General features: G+C 36.8%; 1 protein-coding gene across 1 annotated transcript; it reads left to right on the top strand.

Moving 5' to 3' along the window:
- The first annotated feature begins 96 nt into the window (after positions 1–96).
- On the top strand, positions 97–17,679 carry LOC115007179 (uncharacterized). The gene is made up of 5 exons (XM_029429917.1): positions 97–508; positions 10,046–10,142; positions 13,845–13,998; positions 14,618–14,763; positions 15,593–17,679. Coding segments are annotated over exons 1-5 (726 nt in total). The 5' UTR covers positions 97–181; the 3' UTR covers positions 15,595–17,679.
- Positions 17,680–19,465: the final 1,786 nt, after the last annotated feature.

Raw genomic sequence — 19,465 nt, 5'->3', positions numbered from 1 at the left:
GTGGCTGGGAGGTGGGGGGGGGGGTAGAGAGGGTGAGGCAGGGGGTGTGGCTGAGATATTTTGCTGTCACTCCTCCCAATGTTCATGCCCAGCCTGAAGGGAAAGTCCAGCTCACTTCAACCTGAGAGAGACTCCGTAACAGCAGCAGCACAGCTCGTCTTCATCATCCTCACCTCCATCCATGGCGACCTCCTCCAAGTCCTCACAGACGGCGAAGAACGTGGTGCTCTTCCTGCTGGCGCTCTGGTCTGTGATCTCGCTGATCATCATTGTGGTGTGGGCGACGTCCCCGGACCTGAAGAGCGCCTCCAAGTGCCGCTCAGAGCTGCAAGAAATGACGGTGCAGCTGGAGGGGGCCAAGGTGGTGTATAACAAGAACAAGGTGGCTCTGGAAGAGCTGGTGGAGGCGGCGAGGGCGGTGCAGGCCCGCCAGAAAGCTGAGATCCTGATGCTGCTGGGACACTTCAATGCCACTAACGCCACGCTGGAGGAGTGTCGGCAGGAAAACGTGAGTTTTCTAATCTCCCTGACGTGTAGTTCAGTCACACACGTGTGAACTGTCTCTATGGAAGTTGATTGCTGCCAAAATGATGAAGGAAGTCATTATGACAAACATCAAAAATAATGAGTTGGTATCAGTCATTATTGTGAGATATTAAGTCATTATTGTGAGATATTAAGTCATTATTGTGAGATATTAAGTCATTATTGTGAGATACTAAGTCATTATTATGAGATATTAAGTCATTATTGTGAGATATTAAGTCATTATAGTGAGATACTAAGTCATTATTGTGAGATACTAAGTCATTATTGTGAGATATTAAGTCATTATTGTGAGATATTAAGTCCTTATTGTGAGATATTAAGTCATTATTGTGAGATACTAAGTCATTATTGTGAGATATTAAGTCATTATTGTGAGATATTAAGTCATTATTGTGAGATATTAAGTCATTATTGTGAGATATTAAGTCATTATTGTGAGATATTAAGTCCTTATTGTGAGATATTAAGTCATTATTGTGAGATACTAAGTCATTATTATGAGATATTAAGTCATTATTGTGAGATATTAAGTCATTATTGTGAGATATTAAGTCATTATTGTGAGATATTAAGTCATTATTGTGAGATATTAAGTCCTTATTGTGAGATATTAAGTCATTATTGTGAGATACTAAGTCATTATTGTGAGATATTAAGTCATTATTGTGAGATATTAAGTCATTATTGTGAGATACTAAGTCATTATTGTGAGATACTAAGTCATTATTGTGAGATACTAAGTCATTATTGTGAGATACTAAGTCATTATTGTGAGATACTAAGTCATTATTGTGAGATATTAAGTCATTATTGTGAGATACTAAGTCATTATTGTGAGATATTAAGTCATTATTGTGAGATATTAAGTCATTATTGTGAGATACTAAGTCATTATTGTGAGATACTAAGTCATTATTGTGAGATATTAAGTCATTATTGTGAGATATTAAGTCATTATTGTGAGATATTAAGTCATTATTGTGAGATATTAAGTCATTATTGTGAGATATTAAGTCATTATTGTGAGATATTAAGTCATTATTGTGAGATATTAAGTCATTATTGTGAGATACTAAGTCATTATTGTGAGATATTAAGTCATTATTGTGAGATATTAAGTCATTATTGTGAGATACTAAGTCATTATTGTGAGATACTAAGTCATTATTGTGAGATACTAAGTCATTATTGTGAGATACTAAGTCATTATTGTGAGATATTAAGTCATTATTGTGAGATATTAAGTCATTATTGTGAGATACTAAGTCATTATTGTGAGATACTAAGTCATTATTGTGAGATACTAAGTCATTATTGTGAGATACTAAGTCATTATTGTGAGATATTAAGTCATTATTGTGAGATACTAAGTCATTATTGTGAGATATTAAGTCATTATAGTGAGATATTAAGTCATTATTATGAGATATTAAGTCATTATTGTGAGATACTAAGTCATTATTGTGAGATATTAAGTCATTATTGTGAGATACTAAGTCATTATTGTGAGATATTAAGTCATTATAGTGAGATATTAAGTCATTATTGTGAGATATTAAGTCATTATTGTGAGATACTAAGTCATTATTGTGAGATACTAAGTCATTATTGTGAGATATTAAGTCATTATTGTGAGATATTAAGTCATTATTGTGAGATATTAAGTCATTATTGTGAGATATTAAGTCATTATTGTGAGATACTAAGTCATTATTGTGAGATACTAAGTCATTATTGTGAGATATTAAGTCATTATTGTGAGATATTAAGTCCTTATTGTGAGATACTAAGTCATTATTGTGAGATATTAAGTCATTATTGTGAGATATTAAGTCATTATTATGAGATATTAAGTCATTATTGTGAGATACTAAGTCATTATTGTGAGATATTAAGTCATTATTGTGAGATACTAAGTCATTATTGTGAGATACTAAGTCATTATTATGAGATATTAAGTCATTATTGTGAGATATTATACTAAGTCATTATTATGAGATATTAAGTCATTATTATGAGATATTAGTATATGAGATATTAAGTCATTATTATGAGATATTAAGTCATTCTAGATGTATTACATTGTTCTTATAACAGGAAACAAATGTAAAGCTAAAGAACGTCCTGTTTGAATCTGTTTACGTTCCTTCCTGTTTGGTTTCGCCTGTGTGTTTCCTGTGGTGTCAGTTGAGGTTAAAGGGATACTTCGGATGTTTTGAAGTGGGGTTGTATGAGGAACATTAGATGCACCACCAGCCAGCTAAGCATCGTACTGCTGTGGAAGTATTTTAGACACTAAATCGATATCAGTTTAAGTGTACGCTATATTTATGGTATTTTCACCGCTTTACTTTGCTGTCTGAAGCCGTTATCGATGCTTTCTTCAAACACACCAGACTCCATTGACAAAAACAGTCATTTTACCTCGCAGAACGCGGGAGTTGCTGGTCTACCGCTGCCTTGATTGGTTAATTAGTTTGTGTTATTGTGTGGCTTTGGTGTTTTAAAGGGTTAGTTTGGACTCATCAAATTCACACAATAACACAAACCGAGGCAGCGGTAGACCAGCAACTCCTGTGTTACGAGAGGTAAAATGACTGTTTTTGTCTATGGAGTCTGGCTGTTTTGAAGAGAGCATAGATACAACAGCAGGGGAAATCGGTGGTTAGTTAGTTTATCTTATTGTGTAACTTTCGTTGATCCAAACTAACCCTTTAAAACACAGAAGTCACACAAACAAACTTGCATCCGAACTGCCCCTTTTAAGTTTAACATCGAAACATTTCTTCTCAGTTCAGCCCGGTCACACATATCTTCATGTTAAAACACATTTAGTTTTTTACAGTGTGACAACTGAACAGACCCAGGAGATGATGTTTGAGGCTAAATGACTTATCTTTGTAATGTTGCCAGTTTATTATCAACTGATACTGAAAAAAGCCTCTAATCAGTTGATTGTTTTGTTTATAAAATGTCAGAAAATAGTGAAAAACAGCCGATATGGTGTCTCAGCGTTACTTATTTAAATGTGAAAAGCTAAATATTTGATATGTTGGCAGATAATTGGGAATTTAAAGAAAAGATGTTCTCTGTCTTTGTGTCTCAGATTATATCCGAGGCCTTGAACATCATAATTAACCGTTTCTGTTAACGAGGTTTCAGTCCTCAAAATACTTATTTCATACAATTGGACTTGTTTCTACCGTGTAATGTTGCCAGTTCTTTACCAAGTCGGCACCAAACTGATACTGAAAATAGCTCTTTTTTTCAGTCCTACTGCCAAAATTGAAAGCAGAGCAACCGGAGCCCCACCCGCCCCAAACGCCCCACCCGCCTCACCAAAACACTAACAGCTTCCATCTGTCCTCCGAAAATAAAAACCCGTAACTCACTGAGATCAATTCAATTATACAAAAAGCGACTGAACAGAAGTATTCAGGGACTGTTTATTCTGAAAACATTTGAGTCTGACATTTGTCTTATAAGCGGCTCCATTAGTTTGAGTTACGCGACTTTCTCTCTGAGTTATTGTTTATTGTGAACAGAGACTCTTCTCTTTACTGTCCTCCTCCTCTTTACTCCAGTGTTTCCATGTTGGGAGACTTTTTATTTCCCCTCCAGTAAAAGACTTTGAATAGTTTTTCCCTCCCTGCAGGCCGAGTGTTTAAACTGTGAAGAGTTTAGTGTCTCCCAACATTTCCAGCTTCATTTTCTCAGAGTTGTTGGTTGGAAAATGTGAGTGTTTGCCTTCGCTCCTCCTCCTCCTCTTCCTCCCCCCTGACTCATTCCTCCTCTCCTCACTTCACCTCTGATCCAGTCCTCCCTCACTGTTCCTTTTTAGATTTTCCCTACTTTGACTTCTCCCCTCCTTTTTATTTTAACTTTTTATTTCTCCTCCTCATGTGTGAAAGACTCGGTATTTGCTGACGGGAACCTCTCACGTCATCACTGTGGACTTTGGACGATCTGGAATATTCCCCGCTGTTATTTATAGAAACAGAAAGTGTGCAAACATGAAGTATTTTCCTGGTAACAGATTCCCAGAATTCCCTGCACTGCACGCTGACCTGCATGCAAGGCCACACCCCCATCTGGGGGAGAGGAAACAGAATATCCCTTAGATGTCGATGCAATGTGACGTGCTTTTGGATTATAATGTTGACAAACGTTTGTTTTGGAGACGTGTCTAATGAGTATATTGCAACCGTGCCTGAACCTGAGCGTTACCTTGATGATTAATCTAACATCTGAAGCATCTTCTCCCTCTGGGACGACGCGATGCCGGTCTGGACTATAGAGTTTCCGGAAGTGAAAACTCCATTCGTTAGCTATAATGTCGTAACCATCCAAGGTAGACTGACCCGAGGGATTGTGAAGCGATGGAGCACGCTCCTGTATGATGTCGACCTTGTTTTAAGAAAAACATTTTATTTGCGATGACATGGAGAAGTACTCCTGCCTTTTAATATTCAAACGGAAATATATCCGAAAGTGTAGAACAAACACTCACTGCGTCACATTAACATAATACATAAACTGCTCGTGTAGACGGCGTGCTCTTACTTTGAAATGCAGAAATGATGTCATCAACAGACAATCGCATGCTTACCAAAAATAGCCGAGTAAAATGCAAATCCTCAAGCGTAGAATTGAGATTCACAAATCAATTTAATCTATAGACAGATTTTATTTTTATTTTGTGGATTTCGTTTGTATATTTGCAAAATATTTTTGGGAGTTTACGAATCATTTTGTAAAAGTGTCGGATTATTTTAGTAGCAGAGTAAGAAATACTATTTCTTTATTAAAGAGAAATAGTAAATATACAACATTATAAGATGGGTCTCTTCAAATTAACACATTTATTTAAATCCTGACCTGATCAATCTTTGAATAAATGCTTTCCTTAACCTTTGACCTTTAACCCGGTCTTTAGCCTCGCGTGGCCGACCTTTGGAGATGTGGCCGCGTGAGCTCGTCAGTTAAATCAAAACATGGTGGGAGCTGCTCCATCGAAGGCACCACCAGGACTTAAGGCCGATGTCTGGTTGCATTTCGGATTTAAAAACTATGAAGAAGCAAATATGTGAAGTTTTGTAAAAACCTCAACCCAGATACGCCATCTACAAAACATGTGCAAAGTGCGGCTGTTCATTAACAAGTGCATTGATTATTTAATGATACATAAATGTAACTGCTTTGGGGTCAATTCTTAATGTAAACATTCTGTTTTTAATAATGCACCAGGTTCCTTGTACACTTCACAACGTGTGTGTTGTATTATTTTAACGCCTGACTAACTGATGCTGCACATGTAGAAATTAAATTGATGCAGTTTGTGACAGTGAAGCAGCTTTGAGCAGATTGTGTGTCAGTCTGCAGGAAGTTGATTCACATCAACACAGAAGTTTGTTCTGTCTGTGCCTCCGGACCACTTCCTCTCTTCAACGTTCTTCAACTATCCTTTAACCCCCTCAGGTCATAACTTTCTCTCTGTATGCATACATGTGATCTGGCTGCTGCATTCCTACAAAATAAAAGCTTCATACGTACGTGAGCTCTGTAACTGTTTCCACCTGAACACCAGCTGCTGATCGCCTGACCTCATGCTTTACTCACGTTAACCCGCTGCATGCTGGGTAGATACTTTACCTTGTTTTACCTTTCTGTTGGTGTTGGACGATAACAGAGCTGCACTCCAGTTGCTCTCTGCTGCCAAACCTGTGAGCCGCGTGTGATATTTGCAGGTGTTGTGTGATATGCAGAGGGAGTGGATTCACTTTTTAGTTTAGTTTGACGACTTTCTTCAGCTGGTTTGATCTTTTATCGGATTGTTCTTTGTTAGTGTTATTATGATTCTGAATGATAAAGCTGGTTTCATCTTTATATTAATGAAGTGAGGCTTTAATTTCTGGTATGAACTACCTACCGATCTGTCTAGCTTACTTTACTTTCTGTCGAGAAACAGAAGAAACCGTCTGAATGTGTTGTAAGAAGAATGTAATGTTTCTTAAAGGCTGAAGTCCATGAAAACCCCTTTACACCAATGTGAAGTCATTATGATGAGAAACCTTCTCACAATAGTGACGATGCAGTAACATAATCTTGATTAATATTTGATCAGCGCAGCCTAAACGCCCAGTTTAATAAGAGTTCACTGCGTTACAGATTCCTCGGCTCTGATTGGTTGTTTTCCTTCGGGTGGAATCTTGCAAATGTCATTAGGAGCAAAGGAGCAGTTAGAGGAATATTAATGTTTTTCACAGATTTTCTGTCTCATGCATTTCTGTCAGGATTTAGTGACAGATTCAGAAAATATCACAAAAGTATTTGCAGCTTTTATAAAATGGTTCATATTAAAACGTTTACTATTAATACTTTTTTATTTTCTCCAAACAAATCTTTTTTTTCTTCTGATGGTCTGAAGTCAGGATATTGTGACAGTTTTAGGAAATATGACAAAAGGTTATTAGCAATGTTTGCATATGTTGTCAATTATAGAAAATCAGAATCTGCAGTTCAGCCCAAGAATATTTCAAGAGGTGAATCTCACATTTGAGATTTGTTCTGGCGTCGTCAGGCTGGTTACGCACACGCATGCAAATACTGAGTCTGAGAGAGTGAAGTGTTCTTCCTGTGCATCACTTCCTGTGCATCACTTCCTGTTCAGCACCTCCAGGTGTTTGTTGGGACTCGAATCGGCAGCGAAAAAATCCCCGAAGACGCCAAAGTGAAACAAAGTTTTCAGACTGTAGAGAGATCACAGTGGAACATTCAGTACAACACTTTTAAATAAAACCTTTAGAAAGGGTGGAGGTGAAACTTCAACGGTTTATTTTATTTATTAACTTTAATAAAGAAATTTCCATATTAGTGGAGTCATGTTGATCTGGGAAAATATGAGGATGTTCCAGAAGCTTCTTACGGCCCTGTCACACATCCGTATGACAGAAACGTATGCCGGCGCATACGAAATATCGGCAATAGGTTGATATAAATTAAGGGTACGCCGAACATGCCAGACACACGGCCCTGTCACCGTACGGCAGAAACATGTCGGCGTATATGAACAGTAGCTCAAAATGTGTCAGAGTCCAAATACGTCCAACTTTTCCACAGCGGTGTCGTAGCTGACGTATACATAACTAATTATTATACGTATGTCCAACATTGATAGCGTATCACTTACTTATTTAAAACGTATCAGAGCGTCTGGACAACGGAGCTGGAAAAGTGCCGTTTGGTTCACGTCATGCTGATGCTGGAGAACGGCTAACATGCTGAACGCTAGCTGTACGTAGAAACACGTTTAATAAGTTACTCCGTCGTCAGGCATCATCTTAACATCGGGTAGGAATAGGTTATCCACTCGTTATCAATACATTGGCTGTAGGATTCACCGTCAGCCGACGTAGCCGATATCTAACGTACCTCTAACGTAGTCACGTAGGTATTCACGTATGTCTAACATCACGTAACGTCTGCATATCTTATGAAGCACACGTCGGGTACGTCCGGTAATTTTGAACATGCTCAAAACATCAGCGTTGCACAAGAGATTTAAAACAAGTGAAAATATATTTTCTCAAAGAACCCCCAGATATCTTAAAAAATATTGAGGCCGGATTTAAAGCAAATACATTTGTCTCGATACAAAGAAAATATTTAAGATTTAAGTCGTGTCTCTTCTCTGAGACGACGCACAAGTTTCAGTATATATGTATGCACTGAGCTATAGAGTTGTCTCTTTGTAGTCTTTTTGTGTCTCTTTGAAGTCGTTTTGTGTCTCTTTGTAGTCTTTTTGTGTCTCTTTGAAGTCGTTTTGTGTCTCTTTGTAGTCTTTTTGTGTCTCTTTGAAGTCGTTTTGTGTCTCTTTGTAGTCTTTTTGTGTCTCTTTGTAGTCGTTTTGTGTCTCTTTGTAGTCATTTTGTGTCTCTTTGTAGTCTTTTTGTGTCTCTTTGAAGTCGTTTTGTGTCTCTTTGTAGTCTTTTTGTGTCTCTTTGAAGTCGTTTTGTGTCTCTTTGTAGTCTTTTTGTGTCTCTTTGAAGTCGTTTTGTGTCTCTTTGTAGTCTTTTTGTGTCTCTTTGTAGTCATTTTGTGTCTCTTTGTAGTCTTTTTGTGTCTCTTTGAAGTCGTTTTGTGTCTCTTTGTAGTCTTTTTGTGTCTCTTTGAAGTCGTTTTGAGTCTCTTTGAAGTCGTTTTGTGTCTCTTTGTAGTCTTTTTGTGTCTCTTTGAAATCGTTTTGTGTCTCTATGAAGTCATTTTGAGTCCCTTTGAAGTCGTTTTGAGTCTCTTTGTAGTTGTTTTGGTTTTTGTAGTAATGTTGCTTCTCTTTGTACTTGTATTGAGTCTCTTCCTGGTTGGTACGAGTCTCTTTGAGTGACATGTTGTATGTATAGGCATGGTGGGCTCTGGACACTGGAGGCCCCTCTGGCCTGGGCCCGGTTGGCTTGTTCAGCAATCGTTCTATGGATCCTTGTTTTTTGTTGATGATGATGTTTCACACCTGAGCCTCTCTGAGCAGAAGGTGTGCGTTCCTGGGTTCTATGAGGAGCTCTACCTTCACCTCTCAACACCCCATTAGCTCAGTACATTAGTATTATTAGCAGCATTACTGTGGACAGTGTGTACAGTGTGTTGTTAAGGCATTAGAAGCCTCTCAGGGTGAACGCATTTGTTTGGACTGTTCCTTTAAGTGCAGGACTCTGTTTAAAGAGCCGATCTAACAATAACTGCTGCGTTCGGTGAAAGGAATGTTTCTAAAAGCCGTTCTCAGCCGTCCTGCTTTCAATCACCACCTGAGCTCTGAGAGCAGACAGCAGCCTGGCACAGCCTGGCACAGCCTGGCACAGCCTGGCACAGCACGGCCCAGCTGAGGGTCCTTCAGAGCAGCTTCATCGTCCACATGTGTTGAGAAATGTTTCTGCAGGTGAAGGTTGAGATACTGCACCTGAAGAGCAGCTGAAGCATTTAACAAACACGGGGAAGAAGATTAATCTGGTTTGTTTCGTGCATTAAAGATGTTTTATGAGCTGACGTCTCAGTTCTTAGATGTTGTAACGTCCTTGATTGCACCACAGTTCCTGCTCCTTCTCTTAACGGCAGAACTCCGTGATGAAATCTTTAGTTTTGAGAAGAATTTAAAGGGATAGTTCAGATGTTTTGAGTCGATGTGTACCTAGAGTAGATTAGGGATGTCACAAGAAACGATTCTTTGTTGCCAAGTCGACGCAAAAAAACGTAGCGGTATCCGATTTTCTTGGCCTTTTGTGAATATATGTTACTTTCCCCTGATACTGCTTCGGGCCTCTGTGCCCAGTAAGCCCGTTCAGTGGCTGCAACATTTCAAAAACACATTGCAGATATCTGCTTTTAAAAACAAGTCACTGAAGGCAGAATAATACACGGTGTAAGTGTGATAGTTGGCCTGCTGCTGTGTGTTTTCCTTCGGTCTCTCGGTAACGTGTCTGGGGGGGGGGTTTGTTTCGTGCTGCAGGTCGTCCTGAGCTGGAACATCAGCGCTCTGCAGGAGAACGTGGAGCAGCTCCGTCAGACGGAGACCAACCTCACGGCTCAGATCAGACTGCAGGAAGGTAAGTAACGCTCTGTAGGAAAAAGTCCATCATTGCCATGAAAGGAGACTTTCTCAGCCGAGCCACCGACCGTATATTCTTAGCTGCATTTTCCCCCCCTGTTACCATAACGACCAGTGAGTCAGAGTAAATAAACACACACGATTGGTCGGTTTTTAAAAAAACAACAGGAATGTGTTTTGTGCTCCGAGAGAGTTTCCTTTTAATTATCAGACAAAAACCACCAATATAAAATTATACTCAACTAAAGTATCCGCAGGAAAACTTCAATCCACAGACGGGAGAAAAGAGGAAACAAGGAGTGAAAGAAAGGATGTAAGAAAAGCAACTTAACGTAGATCATTTCTGAAAACAAAAGTAAGGAAACAAATGTAAGAAGTACAAACAGAATGCTTGAATGCAATAAAGAAAGTTCACACACAGAAAAAAAAGAACAATAAATACAATTTTGCAAGAATTAAATAAACACAAGCATTCAAGCTTAAAACCCAAGGCTATACATTAGTCCAAATTAATTTGAATTAGTTTCAAAAATATATTTAATTCCTTTTAATCATGGAAAGAACGAAGAGAAGAAAGAAAGGAAAAGGAACTTTTAAAAAAATTAAATAAGAAAAGAAGGAAACTTTATTTATTTATTTATATATATATAATATATATATATATATATATAAATTGTATGTATATATATCTATATTGTATGTATAGATCTATTATATATGAAATTGTATATATATCTATATATAATTTTTCTATGTTTATATATATATATATATAGATATATATATAACTTGTATGTATATATATATATATATATATAATTAATTTTATATATCTATATATATATACTTTTTTATATTTATATATATATATATATATATGTATATACTTTTTTTATATTTACTCTCTATATATATCCTCCTATCTCTATATAATTATATATATATATATATATATATATAAATTATATAATTTATATAAAAATGCAGCCGAAAGTGCGTCATATAAAAAAAGAAAAAACAATAAATACGTTCTTACTAAAAAATGACAACAATATAATTAAATAATGTTAAAACTCAATAATTAAAAGTTAATAAACACCCGGGATGAAACATTTTCCAAAACTAATGCTTAAAAACTAAAACTAGAAATAAATAATGGAAGTGTATATATAACTTTAGAAAAGTTAAAAGTTAAAACAGATATAAATAGATGACAGCTGATGTTTTTTTTTAAATGTTCGGTTGTGGTGGAAAGTTTGAATTAAGTCTTTATACAAATGACAAGTGAAGTCTTTAATACTGACATGAAGATTCTTGAGAAATAAACGTGTGTTTGTCTGCAGAGGCAGATGTTAGGTAGACACAAGAACACGTTTGCTCCATTGTGTTTGTTATGATGACCTTCAGTCGACCTAAGATACAAGGGGCGAGTTTGAAGTGTGGGACTAAAGAAGACTTTGTCCATCTGAAGGAGGCGCAGGGAGAATATGGTGGGAATGCAAATCCAGTTACGGAGACATGAGGAGAAATACAGAAGATTAAAACGTGTATCAATACAAATAACAGATTTATGAAATGTTTGTTTTTATTTTGTAGCATCAAGTGTAATTTTCTTTTGTTTTAAAGATTATTTTAGTAACATGTTTAAGTCCAAATCCAAATGAAACGAGGTGTCGGGGTGTGTTTTTACTGCAGTGTGCGATGACTTAAGAGTTTAAAGGAATACACATATTTTCCTTGAGTAATGCTCCAGCAGCGGGGCGGGAGCAGGAGCCCAATGGGAAGTGCAGAAACCATTTAATGAAGGTGACTTCCTGCTGTGAATAGTCGGAGGGAAATGATGAATTCCTGTATGAAGCAGATATGAGAGGAGCATTGTGTTGCAGATACACATCAGTGTTTAACGTGCCAGGAACAAGTGAGTCAGAAACATCAGAAACGAGCCAGTGAACCACAATAAATCAGAAGAAGTGCTCGGATCTTTTGTTGAAGAAGAAATAGTAGAGAAAATACAGTTTATTTAATTTAATTGGAATAGAATAAACAATAATAATAATTATAATATAATATAATATATATATATATACAAGTAAAAGAAACGAGCCAGTGTTTTATTAGCAGACATGATGCTGCACAATAATCACATTTTAAAAACGTATGTGTGATTTGTTTATTATGAGAAAGTGAGACTTCAGGACTCATTAATTAAGAAAAACGTACTTTATTATGTCACTTCACACAGTATTAAACATATTTCTGGCTCAGTTTATTAATAGAAAACCAAATAAAGGCACAAATCTGAAGAGAATCTGAGTTGAAACCGCCTCTATGTGATTTATTTTACTGAACCGTGATCTCCCTGAGGCTCGATCTGCTCACAAACAAGCTAAAGTACAAAAAACACGAGAGCTCGCAGCTCATTCCTGAGATAACAGACGAGACGTCAGCCTGCGATAATAACAACACTCAGCGTCTCCTTATAAGTTAATACAGAAGCTGATCCGCACCAAACTCTGTTCTGATTACTCTCAATTCTACCCCCCCCCCCCCTCGTTACTGTTGCTATGTAGGACAACTGTCCGTCAACAGTATCAGACTGCTCACAACAATAGTGACCCCGAACATGTATTGATTCATAATCTCAGCATATTTGCAAATATTTTAGCTCTTCTTAGATTTCGTTGTAATGCGTCTCACATTGTAAATACAAACTTGTAAGTAAATTGTACATTTCTTAATTTTGTTAGTAACTTTAACTAAGATTAAATAAAAAAACATAACTGGGAAATGGGACAATAACATTAAATGAAAAATAATAACTCAAACACAAGTTAATGCTTAATTGTACTTTTTAATATAGGAAAAAACCCAAAAATGTTTATGTTTTTTTATAAATCTGAGGAAAATTATGTTTTTCAGTTTAATTTCCAACTGAATTCTGGGAACTGTAGTCTTAAGACACACCTGCAGTTACCACCACTGACCACAGGGTGTCGCCAAAGAAAGCAGGACTGAGATCTGAAGGATTTAAACTGCCTCCAAACTGCCATACATTTATATATTTATAATATTATTGTATTACATTCTTTGATTTAAATCTTTTCACCAACATAACATTTAATTTTCAGAATTTTAACCCTTTTAATTCCAGTTTGTTGACATAATGCTGCAGTTGTTTTTTTTAATGGGGGAAAGCAAACACAAATAAATTCTGTATACTATAAATGCTACCGGGAATCTTTATTATTTTATTTTTTTCACAGTCTGGGGAATGTTAATGATTAGAAACAACATTGATTTTGAAACCAGAAACATTAGCATGTTTTTGTCCCATAGAGAAAACATGAGAAAAGACTCTGTGAAGTCAGGGCTCCAGATGTAAAGCTGATATAATAGAAAGCAGGACTTTATGCTGCTTGTGGATCAAACATTGTGGTTTTAATGAGGACATATTTGTTCTTAAGGCTTTGACTGTCTGTATTTTATTATAGACTTAAAGTCAACTTTAAAAAAAAAGAGCCATAAATGTTCAAACTCAAGTTAAAAACTCAAATCCAACATAACAATAAAATACAGTAAATACATAACAACTACATTTATGGTTGGTTGTCAAATAAAAACATGTTTTAAGGTTTAACATAAGAGTGTGTGTGTGTGTGTGTGTGTGTGTGTGTGTGTGTGTGTGTGTGTGTGTGTTCAGATCACATCGAGGCACTGCAGCAGAACGTGACGGAGGCCGGCCATCAGAACGAGTCCTGCTTCAGCCTGAAGGCGGCTGCTGAGAGTCAGATGTTAGCGGCTCAGAGTCAGACCCGAGGCTGTGAGTCCCGGCAGCAGTACCTGCACAAACAGCTGTGAGTCGACGCTTCTTTCAGAGATGCACAATTTGAATTTGACCGATGAGATTTATGCAGAGTAAGAACTGCAAAGATGTCAACAATCTTCAAATGTTCATTTATTGTAGTTATTATAGTGAAGTTCCAGTGTCTACATTAATCAGCCAAAAAGGGAGAAAACTATTTTAAATGTTGCATTGTATTATGTTATGTTTGTCTATTTTTAAATTATGCAAATAAACTTAAACGAACTTCCCTGTTTCTGCCAGTAGTGGAAGAAGTAAAAATAAAGTATTATCAGCAAAAAGTATCAAAAGTACTCATTACGCAACATGACCTCATATTATTACTATTAAAGAATATTATATTATTCAGTTTCTATCACTAACAAATACATGAGAGTATTTTAATGTTGTCGTTCATCAATGTGGAGCAAAGACGAGATGCTTTGTGTCCCACTGAGTAGATTAGTAGTGAAGTACTGCATCATGTACGCAAAACATGTTTTAATTTCAATATATAATGTAGTGGAGTACAAGTATAAAGATACTCAATGAAAATACAAGTGAAGATTGTACTTTCTGCTCTCTGTCTTGCTAAAACAGTTTGTTGAAAGTGTGTTTGTGTGTGTTTACAGTCAGAAGTGTAAAGAGGTGGAGGCAGAAGCTCCTGAGCAGACGGAGCAGACGGGGCAGCAGGGCGACGGCTCGTCCTCCGCCTCGCCCCTCTCTGGTATCCCTGCGCTGATGCTGCTCGTCTGCAGCGCTCTGCATCTGGTAACCTGTGAGTACCGACGACACTAATCGCTCACACATGACTGTATATCACGTCTGACACAGTGAAGACCTGCAGAAACCACAAAACCGCTGCACCCGAACGCATCATTTACACGGCTACACCTTTTTATCAAGTCGAACTATAACTGAGAAAGCAGGTTTATATAACTTATTACACGTACCTGTTTTAAATTCATTATTTTATAAATTGAAAAGACACTCAGGGAGCGCCAGAGGCCAATGGTGCATTCAGGTGCCCCTCAGAAAGTCCCATTTCCTGACTTTGGTGTGTTCATGAGCTTTAAGTCGTAATGTGGAAACAACTCGGACGTGACAAAGAAGACGTGTTGCGTTTTATTGCAACACGATGATTTCTGTTTCAGAGTTGTTGTAGCACGAATGCTCGTAATGTTAACGAAAGAGAAACATAGTTGTGTATAAACATATATATATATTATATATACTCAAGTTATAATTATATATCATCTTTTAGCGATTAAGTGTATTTCAGATCTATTCCTCAAATTAACTCCTTTTACTTTTCTACATCTACAGTTTGTTTATTCTTATCTTTTTTAATTTATTATTTAACAGTTTTATTTCCAAATTTTTTAATTTCTTTATACAACATTTTTGAAGCTGGTATTAATTAGTTTATATATATATATATATATATATATATATTTATTTATTATATATATATATATATATATATATATTTATTTATATATATATATATATATATATATATATATATATATATATATATATTACCTACAATGGCCCTGATAGTCAAGGGGGCGGGGGGTGTTACAGTGCGTGTGTTGTGTCTTCAGGAGCGAGGCGGTGACCTGTCGATCGACGGCGAGCACTGCGGCCCAGGACGAAGGGGGCGGAGCCTGGACGGACTGTACAAACCTCCTGTCTACGTGACAAACAGATCGCCATGGAGATGCTGACGTAACGAATGATTGGACAGAAACTTTGCTTTGACTTGAACAGCTGAGACGTTTACTGACTCATTTAAAGACGCCGCTGCTTCACCGCTGTTGTTTTTATTTCTTCACGAAGCTTAACGGCTGCTTTTTAACTTCGTGCTGCTGCTTTTACATTTTAGCCTTTAATATTAATATTAAAATGAAATCATCTGTCAGTTTGTTTTACATTAAATTTCCTTTTAGACATTTGTTATCATAGAAAATCAACTTGCAAGAGAATACAATTTAAAAAGAGTGTAAATATCCTGACTGTTGCAAAAAGAAGTATAAGTAAAGAAGTGTTTTACTCCAGTAAAAGTATTAATATCTCCGTGCAGAAAAACTGCGTTTAAAAGTCCTGCATTGAAAATGTTACTTAAGTAAAAGTATCAACATCAAATATACTTACAATGCCAAAGGAGTAACTTTACTCGCGTTACATGTCTCGTAAATGTACTTAGTTACTTGTCCCCACTAAAAAAGCTCCATGCTGCGTTCAAGGAACATCAGAGATTTAAGAATCAGCTGCTGAAAACTGTGTGAGAAACTAATAATTAATAATATTTGTGTTTCATAAATTAGGAGTTTGCTTGTGTTTTTCTTTTTACTCAGTCTCTCACACAGAGAGGAAGTTTGACTTTCACAATAAGAGCACACAAGAAGAATCTCTCTCTGCTGGTTTATTAAAAACCAAATCTATTAAAGACTGATGGAGGAAAAAGATCAGCAGAGAGGAAAAAATTAATCTTATTTCAGTTCCGAGTTCCTGTTTATACCTGACGGTTAAATCTGGTCTCAAGCTGGATCACAAATTGTGTTTTTGTGAGATGAAAGTAGAGTCAGACCATAGACTGTAAACAGGAAGTGGACGTCGTCTTACTTATTGTAAGTCGCTTTGGACAAAAGCGTCAGATAGATGAACTGTAATGTACCCGTTGGTTTGTGGAATACGGTTTTGAAGCCTCGAGTTTGGTACTTTGTTTGTCGCCATTTTGGAGCCGGAAGTGACCATATTTGGAAGAGAGAGAGGAGCTAATGAGGAGCGAGGCCTAAGAAGTTAGCAGCTAACGCTCGCTGGCATAGTTAGCAAGGTGCTTCAGTAATTCACGTTAACTGTGATATTAATTGTGATGCTAATTTTGGCTAGCGATGCTTAAAACAAAATGTACTAACTTAAAAATATAAAAAAACAGCCGACTTCTTAGGCTCCAGTTAAGTTTTCTGCACGAACACGAGCTGCCGCGATGTTTGGCTGGTTTCTCCTCACGGCAAACTGTCGCGGACAGAGTTTTGAAAACGTGCGTTTATAGTTCATCGTGGTTTTCGCCCGTCTGCGTAGAAATAGATGGATGTGCACAAATATGTGAGAACGCACGGATGCCTTAAGACTTAACCAGGAGTGTGTTTGCGTACAACCGAACACCGCGGTGGTAGCGACCTGTCAATCACAAGGTAGCCCCGCCCTATAGCAGACGCTACTTTATCGTCTATTTTACTCTAAACGGAACGTAAGTTACTAAATGAACATCATGCTGTATTGAAGAAGACTTGAAACTACAGATTGAGACATAAATGTATTAGTAAAATATTTACTGAGGTAATAAATCAAGAGAGAAACATTTTCTCATAGACTTCTATAGAACCAGAGGAGTCTCCCCCTGCTGGAGGTCACAGAGAATACAAGTTTAAGGCTCTTCTGCGTTGGCTTCACTTTTCAGACGCTGTTGACGAACATAAATATCAGCTGTCGATTATTCGCGTTCTTAATCTTTTACTTTCTGTCGAAACGAGATTTTACAGTCAAGTGTGAACGAGCTCAAAGTGCGAATGAATTGTCTGTTTATGTTTTTCACTGTTTGTTTCTTTTCGAACTCGCAGCTTGAAGCTCGACGAAGCAACGACTCAACTTTTAGAGGCTTTTATCTAATTTGACGGGGGGTGGGATGCCGGGGAGGGAGGGGTTTGGGACTGATGGAGGGTGGGGGGAGTCGGAGGAAAGGGTGAATGTTTTATTGAGTTTTAATAAACCAGAAAATCTAAACTTGTCTTTGTCCTGATTTAAAGAGTTGAAGTTCAGTACTGTACTTAAATACAAATGTGAGGTACTTGTGCATTTTCTGCTACTTCTTACTTGCACTCCACTTTATTTTTAGGGAATACTGTACGTTTCTCTCGCTTACTGATAACTTCCGTTACTTTTAGAGATTTAGACTTTAGTTAAAAAATGATTGAGGGAGAGTCACAGCAGGTTTTATAATATATTTTGTTTTTTTTATTTGTTTCTAATATTCATCAAATGAGAAAGAATTAAAACCATAATGTATTTTTTTATATCCAAATTGTGCTTTGTAATATAGTTATGTAAAAAAAAAAAAAAAGTTCAGTAAAGGAGAAAATAATATTTTATATTTTATATTTTATATTTATATTGCAATTTTTTGACGTATATTTTATCTTCTAAGGAAATTAGAGCAACTTTTTTTAAAATGAGGCACCTGGATTAAATACTTCCACACGGAACAAAAACGCTAAAGGCAAATAAAAACTTTAAACATAATCTTTCTTTCACCTAAATTAGTATTTAATAACTTCTCTCTATAAAACTCTCCGTCTGTATATTTGCACTAACATAGTTTGACCAGCAGGTGGCGCCATTTCTACTGTTAAATGCTTCCAAACTGAATCAGCATGTTGCCTCAGATGCAGATTATTGATTATAAATGAAAGCAGGTCAACGATCAGCTTCAGTCAAAGTAAAAGTATTAATACCACAGTGTAGAAATACTATCACACAAGTAAAAGCTCTACATTAAGTTAAAGTACAAAAGTATTAACATCTAAATATATATGTAACACATCAAAAGAAAGCAGAATATTATATTATATTAGAATTATTTATGCATTAATGTGTTCATCACTTCAATGTTGCCGCTGACAAGGTGGGTAGTTTAATAATACATCATCCCTTATTAGTTCATTATATTATATATTATTTTAAACACTTTATTTGTTTTGTACAAGTTTAATTAATAAAAAAAGAACTGAAAATATCCAAGAGACACAAAACTCAAGCAAACCAAATAATATTAATAATAATAATTTAGAATTTTCCTGTGAGAGACATCAGAGTGTGTTCTCCCACAGTCCAGTCTGTCAGGATGAACACTGACAGGAGGGTGATGAGGTCAGGAGGGGGCGGGGCCTGTCACTGTAACAAGCCAATGATGAGTGGGCGAGGACTGATAAATATCTCAGCCAATCAGACGCCCCCGAGAGAGACAACAACAGTAACAGGTCCCAGAGGAGAGAAGGGGCGTGTTTCAATTAGTGTGAGTGTGTGTGTGTGTGTGTGTGTGTGTGTGTGTGTGTGTGTGTGTGTGTGTGTGTGTGTGTGAGATGATGCTTCAGCCTCAGTTCCCACCTCTTGTCTCTTCCACAGCCAGCGGTTCTTTATTGTCTCCGTTTATCTGATGTGAGAAACATTTCTGCTGACTGATAACATACAGAGAACAAGAAGTATTCAGAGCCTTTACTGCAGTACGACTACCACACTGTGAAAATACTCCTCTACAAGTAAAAGTCCAGCATTCAAAGTCTTACTTCAACAAAATGTACTTGAAGAAGCAAAGTGGCCAAAATGTAAACTTAAAACAATTAACTTTCTCAACAGAGTGTGAAGAGCTAACAGTGTTGACGTTAAACACGTCTCTGTGTCGTGCTGCTGAGATATCT

Source organism: Cottoperca gobio, chromosome 4, assembly GCF_900634415.1.
Source record: "Cottoperca gobio chromosome 4, fCotGob3.1, whole genome shotgun sequence".
In the NCBI taxonomy this organism is placed as follows: domain Eukaryota; kingdom Metazoa; phylum Chordata; class Actinopteri; order Perciformes; family Bovichtidae; genus Cottoperca; species Cottoperca gobio.
The sequence above is the reverse complement of the archived record's forward strand: the minus strand, read 5'-3'. Positions and strand labels throughout refer to the sequence as shown.